The sequence below is a fragment of the Tenrec ecaudatus genome, chromosome 13 (assembly GCF_050624435.1).
Source record: "Tenrec ecaudatus isolate mTenEca1 chromosome 13, mTenEca1.hap1, whole genome shotgun sequence".
NCBI classification, from domain to species: Eukaryota; Metazoa; Chordata; class Mammalia; order Afrosoricida; family Tenrecidae; genus Tenrec; species Tenrec ecaudatus.
Genome location: NC_134542.1, coordinates 134,046,231 through 134,065,984, shown reverse-complemented (window position 1 = coordinate 134,065,984; position 19,754 = coordinate 134,046,231). Strand labels below are relative to the sequence as shown.

General features: G+C 41.0%; 1 protein-coding gene across 2 annotated transcripts in view; it reads left to right on the top strand.

The window, feature by feature from the left end:
- The first annotated feature begins 236 nt into the window (after nt 1-236).
- The window catches only part of DPP10 (dipeptidyl peptidase like 10), a 775,824-nt gene continuing 756,306 nt past the window's right edge, over nt 237-19,754 (top strand). For both annotated transcript variants that reach the window (XM_075529534.1, XM_075529533.1), the window contains exon 1: nt 237-308. In XM_075529534.1, the coding sequence (XP_075385649.1) occupies nt 237-308 (72 nt within the window). The remainder of the gene's footprint in view (nt 309-19,754) is intronic.

The window sequence follows — 19,754 nt, the reverse complement described above, 5'->3', positions numbered from 1 at the left end:
CAGGAGTGGCGAGTTGGAGGGTCGGAGGGCGCCCGAGGGGGGCTCCTGCCAGGGGACCTCTCTCCTCCTTCCCTTCCCGCTGGCTCCCCTCCCCCCACCCCGCCGCCGCCGCCGCAGCTTCCCCAGCTGCCGATCCGGAGAGCGGCGAGCGCTGGTGACATGCAACCGCTGCCAAGGGACGGTCCCTGCGTCTGAAGTGCCCGCGAGCAAGAGAGCGCCAAGCGCGGCCGCGGGCCATGACAGCCATGAAGCCGGAGCAGCAGCCTACCCCGGGGGCCAGGGCGAGCCCCGCGCAGCCAGCGGACCAGGTGAGAGTTGGCGGCCGCCGCGGCCCGGCCCTCCCTCAGCGGGGGTGGGGGTGCGGGTACCGGTGGGGGTGGGGGAGGTGGGGGGAGGCTCCGATCCGCGCTCCTCCCGCCTCTCCCTCCGCCTCCCGCACCCCGTCCAGGCTCTGCGCGGCTCCCCCATGGACTCCGCAGGAAGTTGGAGCGTCTGAGTGCGCTCCAGGCCCGGGCGAGAGGATGCGCACGGTGGAGACCCGCGGGGAAGGGGGGAGAGAGGTAAAGGCTAGGGGTGCCGCGGGGAGCCCCGCCGGGCCCGCTGCCAAGGGAAGGAGGAGGGAGGGAGGGAAGGAAGGAGGGGCGGCGGGCGCCTGGGAAGGGGTTTCTTGTTTCCCATTCTTGCATTTGGAGGGATTGGTCGCGCGTCTGTAGAGGTCCGCGTGAGGGGTTCGAACCTGGTGCTCCCGGATCCGGGACGCACGCCGGCCAAAGTGACCGAGTAGGCGAATGACCTTTAGGCCGGCGGAGTTTTCCCTGCCCTCCCTTCTTGCCTTTTCCAAGGCGGGAGCGCGGGGCAGGGGTGCATCTGTGTTCTCAGTGGGATGTGTGGGAAGGAGCTGGGAAGCAGACCAGGATTATTCGTTTTGGAGGAGAGCTGGGGGGAGGTTCTGGCTTTAGGGGGTTGTGGGATCCAGATGTGTTTTGTGTCTGCGAAGACGGGATGCCTTGCGATTATTGAAGGTTCATCACAACCCAATCTTCTGAGCCTGTCACCCCTTTTTGTTCAGGCCTTCAGGAGTCTGTAACATAACCATACCGGGGTGGACCGCCTGTCACCTTCTGTGCCTGGGCTGGGGTGACTCAGTGTAGCTTTAATCCAAAGTTGGAGGGGAGGAAGCGCCGGGGCAGGCGGCTTCTGAAGAAAGAGGGAGGCTGTGTGAGCGATTTACCGGTGGTAGCACATTTACATTGCTCAGAGACTGGCCAGAGAGGGCTGCTCTTCAGTTAAGGGACAAGCACAGAGCGGAGCACCCGGGCGCGGGGCGTACAGGAGATGGGACTTTTAGCCCCGAATGCACAGTGGAAGGCCGCCGGAGGAGGTGTTCCTGGTGGAGAGAGATGCTCCTGGTTCATTGCCAGTAGCGGGGTGTCACAAAGGTTAACCTCTCAGTGCATTGTGAGCACTGAGCCTGGTGTTAAGGGGAGCTATCCAAATCGCCCAGGAGTGGCGGCGATATTAATATTCCAGTCTTGGTCATCTCTCCTGGCTGGAGGACCCAGTTTTCTTCCCTTCCCTTCCCTCTCATTTTCCTCACATATGCTTCACACAGGTGGTGGAGATTACTCCATGCCTTCAAGCGCCCCCTTCCTCGACAAAGCCGTTTTTTAACCACGCTCTTGGCTCCCCACCCTGAGATCTTATAAAAATATTAAAACATCAGTTGCACTCTCCCGTTACACCCCTCTCCCCTACGTCGTCTCCACAGTATAGCAATTGATTAGCGGATGTAAAAGAATGATTTCAGGAGAGAGGCATGTATTTCACGTTCTCTTTCTGGCTGACAGCTCTTAAGTTTCATTAACAAGCTGCTGAGCTCTGTACAGTTCTTGGAATGAGGCTACCGATAAGAATGATTAGTCAGGTGAGAGTCCCCACAGGAAATCTTTGCCTACTAACCTGTGACACCAGCTGGTTACTTGAGGCGCTGCAAACCGTTCTGTGGTGGTGGGGTGGGGGAAAGCTGGTGCACAGAAGCCAAACGTGCCTCTGTAAGTAGTGGTCCCATCCAATCTGTTGCCAGGACTAATCTAGCACTTAAAATGCATAGGAAGACAGAGAGTGGAGCTTGAATCCATTTTTCTTGTTAGTGTGCTGCTTTTTTATGACCACTTTTAATATTCAGGGAGTGGCCATTTCCAGAAGTCTTGTTTTAATTGAGTATTTGAAAGTGTCTTTTTGGGCGTTTACATGATTTGAAAATGTCAGCGACATGCATATTATGCAGGAGTTCAAATGAAAGAGCCTGATTTTTGCAAGGGAGGAAAGTCAGGCAGAAATATACATGATAGCATCCCATTGAGGGTTTTCCAAACACGCCAAGAACATACTTATGTCTAGTACTTTCTTTGTCCAAAGCTAGATATTGGCAATGTTGGCTGAATAATGTGGAAGATTACCAAAAATGCTTAGAGTACTTGCTGTAAGACTATTATGGTGTCTTTTTTTTAATTATCAGCAGTATTACTCATTTTGGTCTGATTCTGCAATTGTCTGGAAACTCCCAAGTGATCCTGGATATAATACCTCTTTAGACTCATAATTGATTGTTTTGGTTTCTGTGATATTTCAGAAAAGGAATTCACACATTTAAAGAAAATATAGCTTCACAAAACTCTACCTAATAGTTAAATAGAGGGCATGTTCCATCTCATCACTCACCGAGTATTGATTTTGAATGATTTAAGATTTTGAATGTTGCCCAAAATGGTCTTTCACTTTCCATGGTATATATATATATATATATATACTCAGACGCCATGTCCCAGGACCATCAAATACCTCTTTGCACTTGCAGCTCAGTGGAACGCCATTGGCTTTGTTGGAAGTAAAAATAGTTTCAAGAATAGAATTTGATTGCTGTTATGGTCTTCCTGAGAGCTAACCCCCCTGGGTCATCTTTCTTGTCACTGTACTTTACCACAGAAGTGCCTTGACCAAAGGCTCTCTATCCAGGGAACAGCAGCAATAGAACAACAGGCATTTCACTCTGTTTTTATTAACATACTGAATCATGGAATATTTATTCTGTGTTATTTTCTTCCCAGTATTCAACTTCCCAGTAAAGCCTCATGGAGTATATGAAAGTTTACAAGTAACTTTTGTTGTTTCATAACACTTTACAGTTAAAAATATCTAAATGTAAATATTTTGGCGTGGGTACATGCAGCATTCCCACTGAACAGGACCAATATCCCAGATTACAATGAGGAACCAAGACTTGAGTGACTCATTTTGACTTCCAGTGGTTCTCCAGCTTCCTAATGCCGCGACACTTTGATACAGTTCCGCATGTTGTGGTGACCATCCCCACGCCCAACCATGAAAGTATTTTCATTGCTACTTCATAACTGTAATCTTGCTACTGTTATGAATTGGGCAACCCCTGTGAAAGGGTCCTTCAACCCCCAAAGGGGTCGCGATCCACAGGTTGAGAACCGCTGACTTAGACTTTTATCCTCCCATCCTCAAATCAATTTTTGAATATCTGCTATGTGTAGAATCCTGTTCTCAGGGCTGATAAAACAAATAAATCACAACTACAACAACAACAAAAGTCAAACACACTGTCCTTGAGTTTATTCTACTCCTAGTAACCCTATTGCACAGAGTAGACTGCTCCTTCGGACGTCCTCACTTTGAATCCTAACGGAAGCACATAACCTCTCCCTTCTTCCTCCAAGCGGCTGCTTGATTTGAACGACAACCTTGCTGCTGGCCGTCCAGTGATTCACCCCCTGTAACACCAGGGCTCCTCAAGATGAATAAGATAATATTTATTCAGTGTATTTTTCTAGTTGATTCTTACAGCACCGTTTTTTAAAATCTAGATTAATCCTACTACCTTAATGTTATTGCCATCTTAGAGATGAGACCACATAGAATTAAATAAGTTAAGTAACGTGGCCAAGTGTCAGTTCTGGTCTATAGAATGTTTAAAGTGACACCTTTGACATGTTACCCAATCATAATATGACTCGTTCTTTCTGGTTGGATGTCAAATCATTTTAAGGTGTGTGTGTGTGTGTAATTAACCTAGAATGGAACATGGGTGAAATATTTGTTTAGAGGTCGAAATATCCATAATAGCATGTGCTTAACTTAGTATTAATATTGGTTATTTAAATACATCTTAAGCTAGGCACTCATATGTATATAAAAGGACCTGATTATTATGATGATGATAATGATTTAATTATTGTATCACGTGTCCCTGGTAGCCATCAGGCTCTCAATTTTTTTTAAGCGAGCATATTAATTGTAATACGTTTAAAATTTCCCATGTTTCCACCAGGTGGCACCCTTCTGCTGAATCCAATAGGTATAAATATTCCCCAATACACACTTGCCTTTTTTTTTTTTTCAGCTATTAAAAAAAAAAAACCACCCAAAACCTCCCAACAAACAAAGACCCAAAGAAAATTCTATTTCCTGGAGTGTGACTAAAGAGTGTATTTTTATAGGCAAGTAGTTGGCTGCTGCAACAGCTTTCCCTATGCGTTTGTTCCCCTTTAAAACACATCCTGATAGCAAACTGACCTTTACAACTTGTAACAGCCTTGTTTTATTTGTTTAGCTGTTTATTGTGAATTCCTTGAAGGTGTACAGAGCAGCCACTTGGTAAAACGACACATGGCCAAATATTGTGATCAAGGATATGGCATATTAAATCTCTTCGGTTAAATATCTATTGCACTTTGGAGTCTTAGGTGATAATAACATAAAATATTTCCATACAGAACACCAGATCCAATATTTTTATTTCAACTTTGTTCTGATGAGCCTGATTTGAAACTGCAATGTATGCTTAATGAAAACTGAAGAAAAAAGTTAATTTCCCTTCCTTGCACCCCTGAATAGTACAGTAAATTAAATAATTTATTTTTGTGTTGCTTTTTTTATGTGTTGCTCCTCATAGACAGCATTGAAAATAGTTTTTAGAAATCATATATTTAATAGAAGTTTTATTAGTAAATTGAGAAAAGCAAAAGTGGGTTGGTTTTTAAAACATAGGTTAGATCAAGTATTTGAAGACATTTTTTTTGGTATGACAGAATATCCATTTCTTATTCTCCTTAATTTCTCTCTTTATCTATGTATCTATCTATTTATTCCTATATATTTGCATATATGTAGGTCAGTCCCAAAGTATTCCCACAAAATTATCTAAGCCTGTAAGAAGCAACCAGGACAACAAAATAATCAAATATGAAGGTAGATTTTCTGGACCTAACCTTCATCAGGGTCTAATCACTTCTGAGCTTGTTTTTTTCTCTCTCTCCTACCATTCCCCCAAAGGATTCTAGTATCATCTATTTGCACAAGGCCCAAAGGGAGTTATGTGAAATCATTCTCCTTTTAAATGTTAACTTTGAGTTTTGGAAGCAAAAGGACATCTCATGAGGCAAGATCAGGGATATAGAGACAACAGGGTAAGATTCTCTGCCCCCCCCACTACCCGCCAATTTGCTGGTGACATCACTGACTGACTGTCCTTTCAGAATAAGTGGGTGCACTGTTGTGATTTAAAACAATAACTTCCATGTAAATTGCCTGCTGCATTCTTTACTAAGCAATTATTCCTTTTCTTAAAAAGCCTTCAAAATAAACTCCTGTGTTCATCTTGCGCCTTTGGAGAAACTCTATCAAGATGATCCCTTTAAAATGCAAAGAAAACCAGTCCCGCGTACTTTCTGAACTGACTTCTATGGCTTGGATTTAACTGGCCCAGCAGATTCCCTGGAAGCTACTGTTTGGAGTGGCCAGTTTTTGAAGGCCTGTAAGGAGACTAAGAGAAGTGTGCTTAACGGAGAGAATTTGTATGCAGTCCATGCACTGGTGGAAGAGGCCGTTGCAGTGAACTCTGTTTGGAATAAGCTAGTGCACGGAGGAGGACTGGGACCCTGGCAGCAATGCTGGTTTCCTTACCTTTGTATATTTGAGGGGCTTCCAAGATTACATGAAAAACAATGAACATTTGCATAACAAGAAGGGAGTGCAACAGAGAAGCAAGGGGAACAAAGTCACAAAGTCCCCGGGGAGGGGGAGGGGGTTTCTGAAAATAGACTTTGGACTGGGGGGGGGGGGGACAGAGCAGAAGGGCAGGGCATGGCATTGCATTGCATCAGACCCAATCGGAAAACATTCATCAGGATCAGCAGACAAACCTGCAACTATTCATAAGCCAATTTTTGCTCTCTTTTCTTTTCTTTTTTTTCATGTTTATATAAGATAGATAGGCTAAACAATCCTGAGGAGAAAAGACAGTTCCCGGGGAACAGGGGAGAGAAGGAGATGGGAGATAGGGAGGAGAGATCCAACAAACCCAGGGTCAAGGGAACAACAAAAGATCTAAAATCGATGGTGAGGAGGACATAGAATGCCTGGTGGGGATCGATCAAATGCAATGTAGCTGAGAGGAAATGAAGGCCACACATAATAGTGGGACCAGAGGAAAGTAAAAGGAAATAGAGGAAAGAACTAAAGGCAAAGGGTATGATAGAGGTATAAACATAGGCATGTACATATGTAAATATATCAATATATAAATGATAGGGGTATAGGACTATGTACATATATTTATAGGTGAAGTATTAATTTAGTAGACAAACATTGGGCCTCTACTCAAATCCTCCTTCAATGCAGGAACACTTTGTTCTAATAACCTGGCATTCTGTGATGCTCACCTTCCCAGCAGGATCACTGAAGACAAAGTGGGTACATAAACTAATGTGGCGAAGAAAGCTGATGGTGCCCAGCTATCGTGAGATATAGATCCTGATGTCTTAAAGGCTTGAAGTTAAACAGGCTGCTACCTAGCAGGGAAGCAACAAAGCTCACATGCAAGAAACACATCAGCCTGTGCGATCAGGAGGTGTCAATGGGATCAGGTATCAGGCATCAGAAGACCCACAACAAGCAACCATTTCCACGTGAGTGAAAGGGGTTGGAATGGAGACCCAAGACTATCCATAGATATTGGACATCCCCTCACAGAAGGGTCACAAGGAAGAGACAAACCAGCCAGGCTACAGTATATCACCGAAAAAACACAATAATCATTTAGTTTTTAATGATCCTCCCCTCCGTCCACCTCCCTACTAGCATGACCACAGTTCTACCTACAAATCTGGCTAGACCAGGGCATTTGCACTAGTAAAGATAAGAGCTGTCAACACACAGAATCCAGGGCAGATAAACCTCTCAGGACCAACAATGAGAATAGTGATACCATGAGGGTAGGGGGAAGCTGGAGGGAGATGGAGGAGTAAGAGGGAGCCGATAGCAATGATCGATGTACAACACCCCTCTCCCAGGAGAACGAACAACAGAAACGTGGGTGAAGGGAGACAGCAGAAGGTGTAAAGTACGAAAGTAAAAATAATTGATAAATTTCAAGAGTTCACAAGAGTGAGAGGGGTGAGAAGGGAGGGGAAAAAAGAGCTGATACCAAGGACTCAAGTAGAAAGATAATATTTTGGAAATGATGATGGCAACATATGTATAAAATTGATGTATGGATTATTATAAGAGCTTTAAGAGCCTCCAATAAAATTATTTATTAAAATTGTCTGTACACACACACAGTTTTGTTGGTAGGTGCCATCAAGTCCATCCTGTCTCACAGTGACCCCTTACATAGCAGAATTCCACACTGACCAGTCTTCACCATCCTGTTAATGGGTGAGCCATTGTTGCAGCCACTATGTCAAACCATTGTGGCCTTTCCTCTTTTGCACTACTCCTCTGCTTACGAGCATCACACCCTTCTCCAGGGACTGGTCTTGATTGACATGGCCAAAGTGTGTGAGACAAGTCTGGCCATCTTTGATTCCAAGAAGCATTCTGGCCAGCATCGTAATTCAAATGCTTCAAGTATACTCATATTATGAGTACGTGATATATATATACATATATATATAACATATACCTGTATTATGTATAATCTTATATATTGAATTTAGAATGTCACAAAATATTTCTCCCCTTCATAAGAGCTCTACCTTTTTATCTTTCTATCCATCTAGTGGTTTCATTCAGGGACTCAGCAAATTACACTTTTAAAAATATTAAAGTGTATTAAAGTTAAAATACATGAGAGCCTATTAAAGAAAACTTTAGTATTAAATATTAATTTTGCATTATATTATAAAGAACATTACATTGAAAACAAAACAAACTAAATTTCTCCCAGCCTGGAATAAAAGAAAGTACTTTCGAAATTTTAATTTCCTGAATCATGTAAGACTGCAGAATGTTTTAATTTTTGATACTTATGGGAATGTTTTACAAGCCCCAGACCAATTGGTAAAATGTGTGGCTCAGAGTGAACTATTTCCCCATCAGCTCTATACTTACTTAGAATTATCAGTGTGTTCCGTACACTGGTGAAGAATTGGCATGGGACCTCAGCCGACCTCTGGGTACTCAAGGGGGAGGAGAATCTGCTAAAGAATGATAGCCAGGAGGTGGAATTCAGACATGCTTCCCCACTCTATCCTCCTTCATCCAGTTCTGATACCAGCATTCCCTCCCACAGCACTCAAATTCTTGATGATTCCATTGTGATGGCCCAAACAGAAATCACAGATATTATTCATAATCACTGGGTTTACTAGGGAAACTTAAGCCTCTCCGCTACACAGCCACCAGTCATCTGTACTACTCAGGCAAGTGTTACAAGCTTCTTTGGAATGAATGGATAAGTGCCTAAAGGGCACCTACTTTGCCATTCATCCTCCTGAGGTCCACCTTCTTTACGCTGTCTCCTGGTCTCAGTGCTGTGGCCTCTGGTGCCTCTCTTGTCTGTCATTTCCAGCAAGGAACTTGCATGGACTCCACTCATAGCTCTACTTTCTTGATGACCGTGAGATTTTCCTACAGTTCTATAATGGCGTTCCTTATACACTGCAGTTTGGCAACACTGACCATAACCTGAGTTGGAGTTCTCTATACCTTATTTGCATGTCCTCTTCCAGTCATTTGGTGAGAAGTACAAAGACAGTGGATAGAAGAGGACACCAACGAATTTCACTTTAGGCACTGGGATTCACCAATGCAGATTCCTCAGCCAGCTTCGCTAGTGGTGAATAATGTGTTTCCTTAAGCAGGATGACTGGGTTTCTCCAAATATATGTGAATGGAGGTGACCATAGTCCCTTGCTTGCTTATTAGCAAGAGTAAAGGAGTAACATATAAATCTTTGAATGTGCTTTTACCTATATCAAGTATTTATTAAATGGGTAGTCTGAGAATAGAACCCTTGGGCAGGAATGGGGATGGGGGAGGGACGTTCACATAAGCATTGTGTCACTTCCAACTATTATTTTTAATTTTAATAGAATATCTTATTTTTCTGTCCTCATACTAGTATTGCTGTGATTATACATGAGTTTGTGCGTGCAAGAAAATATAATATCAGATGATTTGGGACTTTGGTACTAATTTGACAGAAAACCAACAGAATATACTGTTACATGTCCTTCTTTCCAGCTAACGAAGAGATATTCTTCTGCTCTGTGTCAGGATCCCTGTTAGTCTTGTGACTATCTGTATTGTGTGTGTGTGTGTGTGTGTATCTATGCAAGATAGGCAGGATAGGCAAGCTTACAGAAACAGCAGCTGATCCAGTGGCTCCTGGAGAGCATGGGAGGGGACTGAGGGAGGTGACTGGGAGCCAATGATGACGGATACAGGGGAACAGTACGTATTCTAAATTGATGGCAAGGAGAGTGTAGCTTTTCTGGTCGTGTTTTATCAAATGAATTGTATCTGAGAGGAATTACTGAGAGGTGGGCAATGGATAAATATAGTGGGGCAGGAGGAAAAAGAGAAAAAAGAAGGAAAATATGTATATATGTAAATATATAAACATAGGTATACTTGGTCACATGTGTTCACGAGGGGGTATGCCCCCCCCCACAAAAAACTGAATTGTGTTGGGTAGAGTGGAGTTTTCATAGTATCCATTTTCCCCGCTAGGCGAGCATCAAGCAACTCTGTCTGAGTTAGTGCACCCAGGTGTGTCACCTGGGAAGGTTCTCTCTGGTCAAAATGAATTTTTTCATAAAAGCAGTTTTGCTCAAACCTCGTTTTTTTGCAATGACCAGTTTAAGAGAACAACTTACAGGGACAGCTCCATGGGAAAAACTCAAGAGTGTTTTTTCTCATTTCAAAAAAAGGTGAAATATCAATTGATGAGAAACCTTGTTCTGGAGTTCCCAAAAGGACAAAAATGTCAACTCACAGTGCATTTGGATTTCATTCCACCAGGTCAGACTGTTAATCGTGCTTTCCGTTTAGAGGTTCTGAAAAGATTGAGTAACAATGTGTGATCAAAGAAACTTAATTTGTGGCAGATGGGGGACTGCTTTTTCCACAAAGACAACGCACCTGCTCACACAGCCATCTGAGTGTGCCAGTTTTTGGCAAAAAGCAGCATGCTTCTCTTGCCACATGCACCTGACTCACTTGACCTTACTCCATGTGACTTCTCAGTGTTTCCTTGAATGACAAGGGGCATAAAAGGGCAGCAATTTGACAATGTAGAAGAGGTGAAGGAAAAACAAGAGAGGTGCTGTCTGCCATCCAAACAGATGTTTGAAAATGTTTTCAAAAATGGAATAGCCGATTTGATAAATGTATTAAGTGTAATGGAGAGTACTTGAAAGTGATAAGGTTGGTTTTTTTAATTGAATACAGAGCTTTGGGTGACTAAAAAAAAATCAATTTTTGTACCCCCTTGTATGCAAAGGCAACAAGGAAGCGGATGGACTTTGGACCTCTACTTAACCTCATTAGGAGAACAGTTTGTTCTAATAATGTGACATTGTATGATACCTTTCTGGCACAGAGAAAATGGGTGCATAAACAAATGTGGTAAAGAACGCTGATGGTGCCAAGCTACTAAAAGATATAGCATCTGGGATCTTAAAGACATGTAGTTAAACAAGTGGCCATCTAGTAGGGAAGCAACAGAGCCCACTTGAAAAAAAAGCACACCAGCACATGAGGTGTTGATGGGAAGAGGCTAAAAGCAAGTAACCAAATCGAATGAAGGGCATGAGTGTGGTGGAGACCCCCAAACCCCATTATATAATTGGACATCCCTCTCCGAAGGGCACACTGAAGGGATGATTAATTCAGGGTGTGGTATAGTACTGATGAACCACATAACTATCATCTAGTTCTCTACTATTTCCTCGCCTCATTATTATGATCTTTATTTGTTTTACCTCATTAATCATGTTAGATTTGCATATGTTCATTTATGTATTTAAGATAGTTTGGTACATGAAAGCCAAGATAGATAACCCTTTAGAAACAGTAACAGGAGTAATGGATCCCTGCGGATCAGGGAAGAGAGTGGGGAGAAAAAGGGGAATAGGGAGCTGATAGCATTGATGATGGTATAACCTAATTTGATGGAATTGAACAACAGAATGGTACATGATGGAATGCATAGGCTTGTGTAAGATATTGCAAAGAGAGAGAGAAGTAAACTATTACAGGAAAGGAAAAAAAAATAAGGGTTCCTGGGGATAGGTTGGAGGAGGGAGGGGAGCTTATATCAAGAGGAAAGAAAATGTTTAGAAACTGATTGTGGCAGCAATTGTACAATACTGTTTGATGTGCTGGGACCATGCAATGTTATGATATCGGCAAGAGCTCCCAATAAAATGATTAAAAATTTAGAAGTTAATTTCATTAGCAGCATAATAGGGAAAGCTAGGAGGTATGTTTGCTGTCAGAGAATGGGGCATACTTAAGAAAACACTTTCCTGCTATGCCCTCATCCTAATTAAGCCTACCTGTGTTCTTAGGAATTCAGAAATACCCATATATACCACTCACTGCAAAACCAATGCAGAATATTCACTTTTTTCCCAAACCCGTAAATCAGTGTTCCATTTTGAACTGTTCCATCCAGTAATTGGTGTTAAAGCATGCTTTGTAATACTTTCTAAATTAAACCAAAACAAAAAAAATCATTGTCTTTTTAACTTCGTCATGCTACAGTTTGAAAAATTTTAATAATTGCAATTTTTCTCAATAAAATATTTATTCATTTAACCAGAAAAGTATATTTCACAATTATTTTGAAGTTTACCCAAAGATTCCAATTAGTTGTTCTTGGGGGTGGAGGTGGGGCAGCAACCTGGATTAGGGTTGTGAGCAGTCTGGGAGGACTGGATTGACTTGTGTCTTTCCTCTGCATTTGCTGACCATGGGAAAATGATTTAGCCATAAATGCCAACTTATTTAGCTCTAACACCATTCTTTTTCATTTCAAGGTGATGAGACTGTTGGGAAGTTTAGAGTAGGTCTGTCTAAATGGGCTTTGATAATATTTGGCCCAAGGCAGGAATTTAATAAATATTTTTATTCTTCTAGGAACCATGCCTCTGGATCATCTGAGCAGATCCTTTTGGCCCTCCCTTCTTTTGACAAGAGTAATTTGCCATTTAAGCTAATGGAGATGCTTAAATACATATGCATGTGATTGTAAACACACATGCTATGCTGAAACATGCACCACCATATATATATAATTACATATGATCTCTATATACTGGATGTATGGTTGTATTATTATAAAATGTTAGATGAAAACCAACTTAGTATATTGTGACTTATTTTGATATTCTTTAGATGATAACCTGTTTCCCCAAAGACTTACCATCTTTCTTTTTATGGTTTAATAATCTCTTTCTAGAAATTTGGTTCCTAGAAATGATTGACTAAGATGTCTTTGCACATGGGAACTACTGATGATATTTTGAGTGGAATTTTAAGGAAAGTTATTGGGTATATAATAAAATCCGACTTTACATTTGGGAATGTTCTCCAGCCAAGATGTATATTATCTGACTTTAATATTGTTGTAATTTATCATACCTTATTGATTTTCTCAGGTCAATACAAAACCCTGTGTATTGGGTTCCAGATAGAATATGAAGAAAAGTGAGGGGAAAAAAGTCAATTTTATTACCTCATGCTCCACCCCTTCCCCTATTTTTGAACAGTAAATGAAGATCCAATTTCATATACCATCTGAGAGTATCTGCTCTGACAACAGACAAATTTGAATTGCACAGATAAGAACTTGAGTGACAAGCTCTCGTGTGATTGATTTTCAAATAATGGACCAGAGAGGCCACTTCAAGTCGCATTAATAATGTTTGTACAAGGACAGAAGTGGGTTAGCTCGCTATTAGTACATGGGTTTACTTTTCCCAAGAGGAATAAATGGACTTCACTCTTGGTAAGTGGAAACTCAGATACTCATGCCCTATTAATCACTTCTCACATACAACGCTGTTGCTATAAGGTCATGACTGCGAAGCAGGACCATTCCTTTATTTCCTATGTTTTGAAACAAGTACTAATAAATATTGTTCATAACGAAGCCTTTTCAATCAATGATTGACAAAACTTGAATAATGAGTCTTCTTTCTTAGAAATAGATTCAAAGATTAGGAACTGAGGAAGTTTGAACAGAGATTATAAATATAACTTAAGAGGAAATTTCCGAAGTTCATAAAGAATTGCTCAAGTAGTCAATATCCTTGGATAGGTTGGTATATAATTTCAGTTCTCTAGTATTAATAAATCTGTGGATACATTTTCTATCTAGGGGAAAATGAAAGTGAAAATACTGCATTCATTTACTTTGTTCCTGTTTAGGGCATTATAGACCAAAAGAATTCCATGGAATAAAATGGATATTGTTTTTATCTTGCAAACTATATACACTATAAAATTTCACATTTTAGGCATTTTTAAGTGTACTCATAACCTTGTACACAATCACCACTATTTGTTCTGATAACCTTTTGCTCAGTCCCAATAGAAACTATCCATTGAACAAAAATTCGCCATTCATCCAACCCGACCTTGCCACTTCTCCTGGAACCATGTTAACCACTGACCTACATTCTGTTTCTATGCATTTGTCTGTTCAAGATGATGCATATAAAAAGTACCATATAAAATATTTGTTATTTTTGTGTCTAGCGTATTGCTTTGATATAATGCTTCAAACTTTGCTTATGTTGCAGCATGGATCACTTGTTTTTTATGACTGGATAGTATTCCATCGTGTGCATACATCGCATTTTTCCATTCATCCGTTCACGATCACGTTGCTTTTTGTTTTTTATACTGCAAAGAAGATTGGCATACTACTCTCAGGTTTCTGGTTTTCAGTGCTCTTGGAGTTGCTATGTCATATGTTAATATTAAGTTTATTTTTTGAGAACTACCAAACCATTTTGCATCGTCACCAGCAAAGCCAAACTTTTTTATTTTCTATTTTTCAATCATAGATATTCTAGTGCGTTTGAAGCATACGCCGAGCATGTTTGAAGCTATGCCCAACCTCTTGAACTGCCCAAAGGAATTGTGTGTAGTCTCCCATATTGTCAGGACCAGCATGTGTGAATCAGGCCTGTAGGTAAAGGGAAAAGTCACTCTCCTTTTCCCCTCTGGAGGTTGTTTAAATGGCTCTAAATGGGACTTGTCCAATATTAATGCCATGGTTAACATGATACGTGATTTAACATGCATTTGCTAAGTCTTTCCAGAGTCTCGCTGCTCACAATAAGTACTTTCTGATATATGGGTCTCATAAAGACTCATTTGTCTCCCTATCTCCCCATCTCCAGGTCCAAATCTTGTTCATTTTCTCTTTGTACATTTCAGAGAGCCATTCTCGGTTTAAGAATTGATGCCTTGACATCTATACTAATATGTCATTAAGAGAGGCCTTGCCTTTCCATTGTCTTTCCTCAAGCAGCCATAAAATCATAAATGATGACAGCATTTGAGACACTGTTATCTACTACCAAGCATGGGTAATAAATCCCTTATGAATTATGATGGTCCCGTTTAGTTGTGCATTTCCCCTTCAGGTGTTGCCATGACTCTAGGGACAGCTGTGGACAACAAATAAAAACACCAATTAATGGATTTTAAATCCTAGTTTTCAAATCAAGAAATGGACAATAGAGATGTGAATTGACTTGTCGGATGTCACTCTATTGGATAAAACCACAATGAATGCTTCATTTCTCAGAGTTGACACTTTCTACTTTACTCAAAATCCTAAAAGTACTTTGACTTTTGGCCTCTCCTATTGGTTGATAAGTAGTTTGTTTATATGGGGTTACCCTCGCTCCAAAGTAAACATGGGTCAGTGAATGGTCAAGAAAAGTCAGGACCGCCATCTTTATATTCTTTATAACTACGGAAAGTTCCATGAAATTTTGATTTTGAAGGTGGAGAATTTCATGTGCATTTACCTTTCCTTAATTTGTTTTCTTTCCCGTCCCATGGCTAAATTCCATCTCATGCTTTATAATACATTCAAAATACTGCTTCATTCCTTCTCAGGGCGACAGCCTTTGAGCTGTAACAGAGAATCCATAAAAACTAATGTGGAATCACAGATGGTGCAAATATTTGAAAATAGGTAAATGCAATCTAGGATTAGCTGCTTGGATTCAGAAATGTCAGCTCTACATTGCTTATTGGTCACACAAGGCAGTTTTAGTTAAAGGGAAAACCCAAGGCGAAGACATCCTGACATAACATTGCTGGTTTGGAGCTATACAATATAACAAGCCAGTAATAGTTAGAAAAACCTAAACGGAGCCACTCTGTAGCAATGAACAGGAGTTTCTGAGAGGTCACAAAGCACCAAGAGGTTTTCCAGGGGATACAATTTTAAGCTGATCTCATAACGTGGGACTGCTCTCCAGTACCACCTGCTGACTTCTATTTAAAGCCAGTTTTTCAAGGGGGTGGGGCGGTCTCCTTATGACTATGACATAGGTATGTATCCATGTGAGTAGGAGAAGCAATAGTCCAACTCCCAACATAAAATTTTCAGATGTGGTGATTGGCAACCTGTGCTCACTCTTCCTATTTCCGATGGCCAGAATTTAAAACAATGTAATCTGAATCTTCCTTCTCTCCTTCCAAAGATATAGTTCGTATTGAAGGAACCTTAACCTGCTAAGGATAAACAGCAGTTCAAACGCACCAGCCATCCCATGGTGGAAATTGAGGTCCTCTGCTCCCACAAACATGGGTGGCCTCAGAAATCCCGTACAGGGTCACTGTGAGTCAGTCGACTCCACAGCAGCGGGTTTGGTTTTGTTTCATAAACTCACCCTGGTGATTAGTCATCTAGTGCACTGGAAGGATAATGGACTGTGATGTATGCTGACTTGCTGAAGAGCATGTGGCTGTTGTTATTACTTCTTCCTAGACAGCCCCCGACTCATGGTGACCCCATATGTTTCAAGGTAGAGCTGCTCCAAAGAGTTTTTGGCTATGGAAGCAGATTACCAGGTCTTTCTTCAACAGCACTATACAGCGGATTTGAACCGCCAACGTCTTGATTAGCAGCTAGTAGCAAACTGCTTGTTTCCCTAAGTTCTTGCTTTAAGTACATAACCTTCTGCCATGATTTGATTCTGACTCATCCACAGGAGACCTTTCTAGGGTTATCAGGCTGTGCTTCTGTCTTCCAGCAAACAGTCTCTTTCTTCTCCTTGGAGCAGTGGGGGGCTGGGGGGGGGCTTGAAATGCCACCCTTGCTGTTATTTGTGCAATGTTCGCCCAGCAGCGCCACCAGTGCTCCTTCCTTGACGAGGACTTCCTTACTTGCAGAATGAGGGCATCTCCCTCAGCCAAAGTTCCTAGACGGAGCATCACTCAATTATCAGAAGTATGTCAAGCATTTTTGATGGTGTGTGGTGAGGTCAGACGCAAAGATGCGGAGGTCAGTGACTATGATGGAGTGTCAGTATCACTAAAATGTTTTTTCCTGGACGTAGTTTTGTTTTAACATGCTTACAACAACCGGATGCATTGTATAGGTACTACCTGCAAGCAGTGAGGATCAGGCATCTAATTGTAAAAGGATTCGAAGCCTAGATTTTTGGCAATTTCTTATTTCTCAGATAAAGTGAAAGAAAATAAAAAAAGAAAACATGGTCATGGTCAGATATAAAAGTTTTTCGGAGTCACTGATACTTGTTAAAATATGAATTAAAAGTCTTCTACACCAGCACCATGAATCTCATATAAATAAATAGTGAACACATGTCAAAGAAATGACTCAATCATGAGAAAGGTCAAGGTGATCAAGATGTCAAAGAACTGTTGACAAAGAGAAATACATATACATATCCTGTAAAGCAACACAGAAAAACTCAGTTTGCAGAATCACATACAAAACTAGCTCATCGCTTGCAGAACAGTGAGGTATAGCTTTTAGACTTATTCTTTAAGGAAAATAGATTTTTTTAGGGGGGGTGTTATTTATCTTCTACAAGTTCACTACTAACTTTGCAGACTAGAAATAATAAATGTAAGAAAGTTCATTCTTCTAAAATTGTACAATCTTTGATTAGGCTGATGAGACAGTGCTTGGCCTGGCAAAGAAGCTGGAGCTTCAATTTTATAAGAACTTTTTCTCATGTTCTAAATTTTAATTTCTCTTACCATCCTTGCTCTCACAAAAATGCTGTAATCTAGACCCACATGGAATATGTCACAGCCAACTTCTTAGGCAGGCTAACCAAAGCTTTCTCCACGTTTTGGGCAGCTCTAGGTATCAGCTCGGACTCAGCAGCAGTGATTTCTTGGAATGCAGCCGGTCCATTGCTTGTTGAGCTCATCCCAACAAGTTGGCTCAGGTATCTTTGATTGATGGAGAACAATTTGATGATCTCAAATTACTTTTTTTAAAAGATAATTTTATTGGGGATTCTTATAGCTCTTGTAACAATCCATACATCAACTGTATCGAACACACTTGTACACATGTTGCCATCAAACTTTTCCAAACATTTTCTTTCTACTTTATCCCTTGGTATCAGCTCCTTTTTTATCCCTCCTTCCTCCACCCTCATTAACTCTTATATTATTACTACTATTATTATTTTCACATCTTACACTGTCTGCTGTCTCCCTTCACTCACATTTCTGTTATTAGTCACCTGGGATAGGGGGTTGTACGTGGGTCATTCTGATCAGTTCCCCCTTTCTCCCGCTCTGTCCTCACCTTCCTTCTACTCTCTTGGTATCACTACTCCCATTACTGTTCCCCTGGGGTGTATCTGTCCTGGATTCTGTGTGTCTACAGCTCTCATATGTATCAATGGACATACTCTGGTCTAGCCTGGTCTAGCCAGATATATAAGGTAGAACTGGGCTCATGATAGTGGGGGGGGGATGAGTCATTAAAAAAATAGAGGAATGTTGTGTGTTTCTTTGGTGCTGTACTACACCCTGGTTGCCTTGTCCCTTTCTTGTGACCAGTCTGTGAGGGGCTGTCCAATTGTCTGCAGATTATCTTTGGGTCTCTACTCCAATCCCCGCCCCGCCTGTTTACCTTTAGGATCTTCTGACACTTGACACATGGTGATCCTGTTGATACCTAGTGTCTTCTTCCACGAGATAGCTGTTTATTTAACTTCAAGTCCCCAGACACGATATCTTGTAATTGCAGGGCACCATTAGTTTTCTTCACCACATTTGCTTATGCACTCATTCTGTCTTCAGCGATCATGCTGGGAAGGTGAATATCACAGAATGCCAGGATATTAGAACAAAGTATCCTTGCACTGAGTGAGGATTTCAATAGAGGACTAGGTCCCTCTGCTACCTAACACTTAACCTATATCTATATGTACATAGACCTATATCTCTACCATAATATATTGAAATATTTACATATATACATTCCTATATCTCAAATCAGTTTTATACAGGCAAGATGAAGTAATATAGTTGTCCGCATCAAGGTTAAAAGCCTTTCTTGGATGATATAGCAACATGCGGTCCAGATCAAGTGACAAGATGGCTGTTGCCCTTGAGGTAGCTGCTGACAAATATGCCCTAGAACCACCAACTATTCCCAGGTACCCACCCATGTATTCTGCTTTGTAGCATATCTTAAAATTGTCTTCCTATTTTCACCCTCCCTCTATGCTCCCCTATCCCTCTTGAATCCTCAATGGTTATAAATTATTATTATTTTGTCATATCTTACACTGATCCATCTCTCCATTCACTCTCTTCTGTTGTCCATCCCCCATGGAGGAGGGAAACTGATACCAAGGACTCAGTTAGAAAGCAAATGTTTTGGGAATGGTGAGGGCAACAAATGTACAAATGTGCTTCACACAATGGATGTATGTATGAATTGTGATAAGAGTTGTACGAGCCCTCAGTAAAATGATTTTTAAAAAAGTCACAAGATTTTTTTTTCTTTTTGCACTCAATTTCTTAACAGCTCATATCCTGAAATATAGCTCTTTTCATCCATTGGCAGGTATCTGAAATTCTAATCTGACTTTTTTTGTTCCTTTAATTTAAGCTGAATAAGAAGTGTAAACAGTCAAAGCCTAACTAGTTTCTATTTGTCTCTGTGTGATTGCCTTGAGAACATGTGTTGATGGGGAAGAAGGACAAAACATACAAATAAATGTTTAGGAAAAAAGTCACGACTCATAAATTAATTACTTATCTTCCTGGTTCTCAGTTTTCTCATGGAAATTAAAAAGAAAAATATGGTTTTGAATACTTATGGTCTGCATACAAATGGCTTCTAAGTATAAAATTTTCTTAAACTATTGGACTATGGAATCTTCCTTTCCTTAAATATCTTTTACTTTCTC